At 39.8% G+C, this 9,601-nt stretch overlaps 1 protein-coding gene across 2 annotated transcripts; it reads left to right on the forward strand.

Annotated features, from left to right (window-relative positions):
* Window positions 1–161: 161 nt before the first annotated feature.
* On the forward strand, window positions 162–7,764 carry ropn1l (rhophilin associated tail protein 1-like). Of its 2 annotated transcripts, XM_058638395.1 has the most exons (6): window positions 162–273; window positions 1,108–1,240; window positions 2,204–2,324; window positions 2,943–3,104; window positions 3,689–3,873; window positions 7,021–7,764. In XM_058638395.1, the coding sequence occupies exons 2-6, from the start codon at window positions 1,110–1,112 to the stop codon at window positions 7,121–7,123; spliced, it is 702 nt and encodes a 233-aa protein (XP_058494378.1). In that variant the 5' UTR covers window positions 162–273; window positions 1,108–1,109; the 3' UTR covers window positions 7,124–7,764. The 2 variants fall into 2 exon arrangements, with proteins under 2 accessions (XP_058494378.1, XP_058494369.1); XM_058638386.1 differs by lacking the exon at window positions 162–273 and having other exon boundaries at window positions 911–1,240.
* The last annotated feature ends 1,837 nt before the right edge of the window (window positions 7,765–9,601 follow it).

The raw sequence follows: 9,601 nt of genomic DNA on the forward strand, positions 1-9,601 counted from the left end.
TATATTATTAAATTATTAAAATATAACACAGCAATGATTAAACTCGGCCCGTTGTCACCTGGGTAAATACCTCCTGCATATAGGGGGCGCTAATGCGATGAAAGCGGGGTTCCAGGCACGTTGTTAAAGCAAGTTAGCACGCTGTTGCTAGGCAACGTTAGGTCTTGTCAATACAGTTAGAAAACGATGCATAAAGTCTGTTTCTTTGACCCAGACACGTTTATTCCAGCTCGCTGCTCACCTCCCTGCGACCTTCTGGCTACATTCATGCAGGTAACGATACAGTGTTGAATGTGTTTGGTGATGAAGACGTTTTATTGTGACGCATATAAAGCTGATGATGAAGCGTCTTCCAGCGACATTTTACATGTTCCTATGTTTTTAAAATGAACTTCTGATAAAAATAATAATGATAGTGAGGTTTCATTTGTTATCAGCCTTGCTCATTAATAATTTTACCAAAAAATCATCACCATAATCCAGATTAGGGTCACTACAAACGTCAGTGGTCACCTATAGATTAAACTAAACATCTTTTTCTGAATGAAAAAATGAAACTTGAGATAAAAAAAAATATATAGATCCTGTTAATTTAGACAAGAGCCTAATTATTTTAATTATTAAAAACGAAAAAGAAAAATATTCAGAAAGGGAGCATGAATTAATTTCAATGAAACATTTTCTTGCTAAATTAGAAAATGGTTGAAGTTATTTTACAGAAAAAGTCATTAATTCATTTAAAAAAACGAGAATTTTCTTTACGATTAATGTATATTGTTCTGTTTTATCACTATTTCACATTCTGTCTGTTCAGTTCTGCTCATTTCTTCTCTATACTGGCTCTGTGTGAATGATGCTTGTAAAGCACGTTGCTATGCCGTTCATATGCCATTAAAATGTGTCTTTCCTTTGCATCTTCCCAAGATAAAAGGATAAAAGACAGCATCACGATCAGAAACAACAAATAGAAGAAGGATGCAGTGACACAACAAGTGACAAAACACTCCCAAGAAGAAAGCGAAAAAAGTCACAGTGCTGTCTTATGTTATTTTAGACTCGATTTTGGCTAGAACTTCAAATAATATATTGCCGTGCTTTGTCTTGCAGCCATGCCACTCTCGGACACAATGTACTGCTCTGAGCAGATCAGGATCCCTCCTGAACTGCCCAGCATCCTCAAAAACTTCACCAAGGCAGCCATCCGAACACAGCCTGAGGATCTGCTGAAGTGGGCTGTGGAGTAAGTACAGTCTCCACATGTTTTTTTGGGTTTTTCTTTCTCACCATTTTGATCTGTTAAAAGACACTATAAACAGTGTCTCCAGGCAGCATCACTGCCAAGTGAATGGCTATAATTGGATCCCATGGGCTTCCATGTTACTGCAGTGTTTAAACTATCTGACTTTCTCAAGCAAAGACCAAGGACTTTGGGATTAGCGGGTGAAATTTAAATATATTGGGATTTTTGTGTACCCCAGAAGGACTGTTATGTTGCAGTAGTTTATGGCCATTGTAGCACAGTGGTGTTTAGGGTGAAACAATTAAAATGGATCCTGAGTTACGGCATGTTTTGGTGATATTAAAGTGACTCACATACAGTACTTTGCAAAATTAGATGTGTTGTGTTCGATTACATGTGTTGTTTTGGAAATGCCATAATGACTATACAGTATAATTATTTCTTCGTCAACTGATAGGAGCGTATCTACTGGTCAACAGCTATATATTGAAACTGGGGTGGAACCCTTATTAATGTTACACTTTATATAAGACAAACGTTCAGTCACATCGTTCCAATCCAAATGCCAAGAATCAAAGAATTTGACAGACGTATAAACACACACACGCTAAATCCCAGAATGTAAACAGTGTCTCAGGATTGGGGGTGAGCACTCCCAGTCCATCCTGAATGCATGCTCTGATGTATCCACAGAGGCCACATTCTGAGGTGCTCTGCAAATGCACATGTACGGTAGTACTGTAAATGTAAATGTAAATGTAAACTGTAATGCTGCCTCTGAGTTCCCTGCAAATTAAATCACAGCCACTGTGAAATGAAGACTTCCAAATGACTTTCATTATCGAAAGTGTGAAGTAGGAAAGCATTAATAAAAAATGTCGGAAGATTTCATGCAGGAAAAAAAAAAAAAGAAAAGATGATAACATCTGAGCGCCTGCTAATATACTGTGCTTTCTTTTCCAGATACTTCACTGCACTGTCACGGGGAGATGCTTTGCCTGTCAAGGACAGATTGGAGATAAATGTTGCCTCCCAGAACGAGGCGGAGCTGACTCCAGGTCTACTTAAGACTCTTCATAAACAGGTATTTTCTTTTATAAAACAAACCAATCCATTGAATATGACTGGTGATGGAAGAAAAGCAATAAATGGAATACATAATGTAACGCCCGCACTGCATATTTGCATCACTGTTTTGAATTCACATTGTGTAATGGATTATTTTACACGTTTCTATGGATGTGACCATTAGTTATGTTTAGTGTACACATTTGCTTACACTTGTTTTATTCTTTTCTGTATCTGTAAAATGCAGTGGATTCTTTTTTTCCTCGTGTTGGGTCATTAAATTTTCACATTATTGTAAGCCTATTTTATCTTACCTGGGGCAGCTGCTGGCATCCCAGTGTGGTGGATGGACCCATTAAAAGAAATGAATAATTAACATTTCCTTAAAGGTCAACACTTGAGCTACCATGTTCGTAAGGATGCCTCTCTTCAATCTTCATGCCAGTGACATTAATGTATGAGACGTATTTATTTTTTGTAACGTTTCATTTAGAAAATGAAAAAAACATCTACCACTACTATAAATAATATTAAATGTAAATGCCTGGAGCAGGAGATTTTAGTTGTTACTTAATTATGTGGCTTCCTACACAACACACTGATCCTAACCCCATCTTACTGCACCCAATCACAGCTGTCCATGAGGCAAACTTGTAGCAGGGATGATCTGCAGAATGAATGGAAGGATCTGTGTCTACCAGAGGATCAGCTGGACATCCTGCTATCGCTGGGCAGCTTTGGTTCAGAAATTGAGTGGATGGAGTTTTTTGCCCTGGGCTGCAGTTCTCTTGGAGGGGTGAGATGTTACATAAGGCCAGATACAAATGTTAAAACCATTTTGATGCTGCTTCTTTTCAGCCTCAGAACCCAATGTGAGTCTAAGCACAGCTGGAGATCCACAAGTTTTTTTGTTCATCTCGCAGTCTCGCTTTCTAGTGTTTAAACTAGATCCAGGCGCCTGTGATCCAGACATCCCCAGACTCCACGACACAAATCCCTGTCTGACTGGGAAAATCTTTGCTTTTCTCTCGAGCCAAGGTTTTTGCTCAGACAGCGGAGACACATCAAAAAAGAATATCGTAAAAAGAACTTTGCAGATGGTAACTCTGATTCTGCAGATCAGCGTTAACAACTTTATGTGCTCAGTGTCAGTGTAGTTTTATGCTGCTGAGCTTAGGGGCCTCTCATCACTTTAACCACACGGTGGCAGTCATGTTCTATATAGATGAGGTTGCTTTTCTCACCAGCTGTGAACTAGGTTGCATATACTGTATGGTTGCATATACGCATTCAGTGATAATATTGTAAATACATGTCAATACATGTGACATGTATTTACAATATCATCACTGAATGCTGAATGCATGTTTTTCTTCTCAGACCCTATTTGGTTCTTTGAAGTTTGCCTGCGAGATCCTGACAGAGGACAAGGGTGCTGTGGACAGTAGTGACGCGAGGATCCCATTTGACACCTTTGCCCAAATTTACACTTACCTGGCTCATCTCGAGGGGGACATGCCACAGGAGGAGATTGACAACTTCCTTGGCTGTCTGCAAAAACAAACGTAGGTGTCATTTTTTTTTTTGGTTGGCTTATTTTACTCTTTTGTCTCTTATGAACATCAGGAATCAAGGTGAGATAAGATGTCAATTTGACATGGGTATTGACTTTACTACTGATGGTACTTTATGAAGCCACAATTTTTTCTATTTAGTTCTGTTGTCTTTGTCTGACAGCGATCAGCAGAATGACACAATTCAGATTCCTTACTTCCACGTCCACTGAAAAAAAAGGAGAGATATAAAGCAACGGAAAGACAGGGAGGGAGGAAAATAAATGATAATGATAATAATCAATTAGGTCCAGTGATGCTCCTTCAAGCCCAGCTGGTGTTTCATTACCTACAAACGGGTTCCATTAATTGTTAGAATTAGACACAGTTGGTTATTATTTATCACTGAGTCAGGTTAGAATATTTTAATGAGCAGCACGAGAGGCACAAAGCCGCTCTACACAGTCTGTCAGGTGGAGTGTGTGTATGCTTTTTTTAATCACCTGTTCCCTGATGTCTAGGTTTGCCAAAGTTAATTCATCATACGTTCAACCCTATCAGCTTTTAGACTTGCGTCATTTGGCTTCTCTGCCAGAATATTCCCTTTATTAAGTGGCCAAAAAGAGACGTAAACAGATAAGGGAAAACTAATTTTTAGCCCATGTTAACACAGCCAGAATTCTATAATGACTAAAATGGCCATAGCGCTCATTTTGAGTATTCCTATCATCATCATAAATGAATATGTAATAAAAAAAGGATCATACTAATAATACAGATATTTTCTTTGTTGAATAAACGTTCTTCTTTAACCCTTACCACGTAAACCGGCAGGATTTGGCATGCATACTTCTCATTACCATAACTCCTAGACCGTTTGTGATATATATAATAATAATAATTCCTGAACAGTTGAATAACTGCCAGATATTGGACGTTGAAGTTATCTTGGAAAAAGGGGCAGGCGCACTCACTCATAAAGCCATAAAATCACAACGATAATCAGGCGTCTGATTATCATGATGGTCATAAGAGGGTTAAATCTGAAGATACGATTTTTCAAAACGTATGATGCAAGAACTGAATCGATTTGGAAAGCAATTTGTGTCTCAGTGACTTAAAGTAAAAAAAAGCAAAATACTACTAAACAGTATGTGGACAAGACATTGAGCGCAAACATCACATGTAACTAATCAATTACCCACATATGTGATGTGAAGCTCCGAGCCTGAACTTTATATTATATTATTTACGTTATCTTTCTGTCTCTCTCGCTCTCTCCCCCCTCTTCTCCCTGTGGGGTTCAATGGCAGCTTGAATCCATGACGTTGCATAACTGCCATCTTCAGGACTTAGGAAAAACCTACCCTGTCATATTCTTTCTCTTCTCCTCAGTCTCATCCTCTCACTGCCCCCTCTTCACCCCATGAAGGATTGCAGTTGTTGCTGAGTCAAAGGGGATCAGAGGACAGATAGAATCCCTTATAATCTGATGACCGCAGGGCCTCCACCTGTGTGACACAGAGAATACAATGTGAAACAGAAACATATAGTATGTTAAAAACAACAGCGTTTATTTTCATATTCTCGGAAAATATTGTTGTCTTTATGGTCTGCAACTGAGAGTTCTGTGCAGTGTTTGACATCAAAGATTTGCCATCTTGGGGAATTGCCAGCTCGAATAACAAACTCGGAAAAGAAACTTTGAATTTTAAAGCAGCAGCGGCCAACTTTCGTGTCCCTTGTGGTTCATGTGTGGTTACAGACATGCAGGCGTTTGCAGTTGCAAGATACTGGTTAAAAAAAAACCATAGATACTCTTTGTTTAGAGCTGGTGTTATGCTGTGTCAAAACCCACGAGATATTTGGTGAAAGCTGCGCTCTGCCGTGTTTTAAATATGGTATAATCCTTTGTATTGTAATTCTGTACGCCAGAGAATAAGATAGTAAAAGCAAGGCTTACAGGGAACCAATGCAACTGCAGACATTTTTTTTTTATTGCCAGTATACACTGTGCAGTCCATTATAATACCATAGTGACAAGTTTAAGCCCAAAAGTTGTCTCCCAGCTCTAAATTAGAATCAGCTACTCACACATTCAAGGCCAAAGTTTATTCTCTTTAAAAAGTCCCTGCTCATCAGCTGGTACTTTCCAGTGGATTGAGTTTGCGAAGTAGAACACTGCTGACATGGGGAACATGAGCCTGAAGACTGAAGCAGTGTGTGTGTTATTGTCTAAACCACTCGAAAGCCCTCACTTGCCCTTTTGGTCTTTTTTGCCACTGCAGAGTTTCCTTCAAGCATTTATTTAAAATCACAATTTCACAATAATTCTACAAAGAAAAACAATCCGCGTGGAGCCAAACCACCACATGGTTTCTATTATCACCAGTAACACCTGTCCTAATAGACAAACTGAATACAAAAGATGGATTTAATACAGTTAATTCTATTATTTATGCATGTGTAATAATAATGAATCACCACTACAACCACTGTTACAGGCAGCGAGATCAGGATTGTTCCTCTTGTTCTGATTCCGCCGTTTCACGGTTTACAGTAAGAAACAATGACATGTTGTTCCCACAGTATCTACGGGCTTATCTTAAACTAATGTTGATCATGCGCTGTCACGCTACTCGGCTGCTCCACCTTTGCAGGATGTTGGAAATTTGGTAGAAACCATGACGTCATTGCATGCAAGATGTTGTGGTGGTTTAGGGACCTCAGCTCCAGGGTGGAACTGGTTGCACAAGCTTTAATGTTTCTTCAAGTTTTGCCCGTAACGTCACTTCTCCGGGGACATGATGAATGTATCAGAGCAGTGTGAGAAAGAGTCAGGAGGAGAGAGAGAGAGAGAGTGGATACAAAGGCTGTCTTTTAGCATTCCTTTCTGTAGCTGTTGTGTAACAGATGTCAGTGTAAGCTGAGGGGGAAACCATGAATCATACATTGTCATGTTCGAGAACATGGATGTCATCCGTCGGGTCAACTGCAGTCCACTGTGTTTGATGACAGCATTTGTTCAGAAATTGTATGATTGTATTGGTCAAAAATGGCTTTTTTTATTAGTGTGTATTCGTTTATATCAGTAATACATAGAACTGACGTGATCTTATATATGTTATAGATGTTTTAACTACTCACTTTATGTTACAGGGACCTCCAAAATGGGATGATAAGACCTGTGGACTTCATCCTCGGCGAGCACACGCCTCTGGACTCATCAAGCCTCACCAGAGACGCGTCAAGATCTGAATAGGAAGGGAATTCATATTTAAAGCTGTGTTGTGACAGTGAAAGACGAGTCTGATACACACAGAAAGACAGAAACACAAGTTTTTTACTACTCGTGACCATCTTCATGGCGAGGTGGGATGAGCGACCAAAGGTTGCCATGGTTACCCACGACAGGCACCAGTCCATCAAGCAAACGTTGTTGTTGTTGTTTTTTTCTTTTCCTCGTAAGCCTCATTATCTCATTAATGAAACAATAATCTTATAATCTCCCTAACTGTGACAACACAGGAGCAGGTGTGGCATTAATTAATGAGACTCAAACTCCTTGTGAAGATTAGATGATCTCATTTACGTGTATGTCAAGAGGCGGTGGTGGAATTTTCCAGTCCACTGTGGTGTTCACTGGAGCCAGTATCCTGCAGACGTTAGTTTTTACAAACACCTCCACAAACACTCAGCCTCACCATTACAGTGAGGTTACGTGTGGGTGTGTGTGTGTGTGGACAGTCTTTACTTCTGCAGGATGACCCAGACTATTGTCTTGTGCTGTGACTTCTATCTCTTGAATTGAATTCTACGTAATCTTTTTTTTGTTTGATTGTGTCTGTGGTCGTGGAGCATTTGCAGAATATGTTAACGATAAATAAAGTTGATTTGTCGAGGCTTTTTAAATGTGTGCGTCTCAAAAAGTCCTTAAGGGCCGGTGAGGGATGATTCAAATGACTTAATTAGCACTTGTGGATTATTGATTTTCTCATATTTAACTCGGAGAAAAAGCGATGTCCCTAGATTCAGTTGTCTCTTTAACTTTTGCCGGGCCTCATTAACTGATAAAGCAATAATGAGGAGCCTTTAAAACTGGAGTGAATTAATAGTTACTACATTAGGCCTTGACGATAAAGAGGAAGGAAAAAGAAACAACACTTCCAGGCAGATCTTCTTAGAAACAAACACAACCCAGATATAAACACGTGGTTATAGCGACACATTCAGTTCATAATCACACTCATACACACACACACCTAACAGTTCAGTCCTTGAGTCAAGAGGAGACACAGAGACGATCTTTGTGCAGCACTCCCGCTCCAGGTATGCCATGGAGGAGGCCACGGTGTGATGGAGTGTTATGTATGTTTGTGGTTTTTAAGTTGGAATAAATAAATTGAATGAATGAATGAATGAATGAATGAGGGGAGTCTGTTTAAACGTACCAGCAGCAAAGTTGTGCTGCACTCATGAGGTTTATGTGGGATGCAGGCATGTAAGAGAACGCGCTGAAGGTCAGACGCTTTTAAAGTCACTAGTCATCGGGTCTGTGCCACAGTTTTTCCACGTACCCAACGACTGCTTGTCTATAGTGAGCCATTCTTGACCTGGTTGCTTGTTGTGTCTGACATAAGCCTGTTTGCTGATGTTTTACAGAAGTTACAAAGAGAGTTAGGTTTCTATACATTCTCATGTGGAGCTAAATGTGTAACATGGAAGGTTAACAGCATCTGTATCCTTCCTCTTACAACATGCTTGGAAATGATTGTTGCAGATTTGTGGTGTGAAAAGAACAAATCCATTTTGGTAAGTACAGTACTTTTACTGTTACCCAGATTACCCATTTTATCCAGCCTGTGAACTTTGCATGGTCAGCTGCAAGAGAGAGGGTGTCAGATTAAAATCTGTGATTACTCTTCTAACTAAAACAAATGAAGACGAGATGGCAACAGCAACCATACCAACCCTGCTCCCCCCGCCCCCAAATTAATTTGCCACAACAACTCAATTTTTGGGGTTAAAAGTATTTCACATCTCCCAGTTTTTGTCAGAGCTTTGAACTTGGACTGAGCCATGGACCGAGCAAATCTCAACATTTACATGACACACATTTACAGAAGGGCTCCGGTCAGCTCTGTGTGATTATCTGTCCGAGGGATTTAGATCTTGCTCCGAGGCCAGATTGAGCCGATGCAATTGGCCCTTCAAGTAATGATGTTGTGCTATTTACAGTTTGTCTTAGTCTCGCACGGCTACATGTGCAAATGACAGAATATGAATCTGTCCACATCTAAGTCAATGTAATGTTTCTTCCCGCCTTACACTTAAATACAAAGCACAACATCTTGCTCTGCAGCAGCTCGTCTTTTGGGATCGAGGCTCAAGAGTCCCTGAATGAACATGAACTACAAACACGCCACCAGCAGCTGTGCAACTCAGACCCAAAATGAACAGGAACACGTTCATAATGTTCCTCATATGTATTAATAATTTCCTTCATTTTGTTTCTCGGACTAATTACAGCTCACTAATGCCACTCACAGTGTGAGATAAAGCACTAATGGTTTCATAACGCAGCTCTTATATATTACTGACTGATGGCAAGTGCTGAGGTAACGTCAGGTATCTCGGCTCCAGTTATTTCCTCTTATCGCCCTAAAACACCAGTTCGTTTCCAAGCAATATTACTTTACAACATAAGTCATTCATGAGAGAGTGAAGACATTAATGAATC

The sequence above is a fragment of the Solea solea genome, chromosome 1 (assembly GCF_958295425.1).
Source record: "Solea solea chromosome 1, fSolSol10.1, whole genome shotgun sequence".
In the NCBI taxonomy this organism is placed as follows: domain Eukaryota; kingdom Metazoa; phylum Chordata; class Actinopteri; order Pleuronectiformes; family Soleidae; genus Solea; species Solea solea.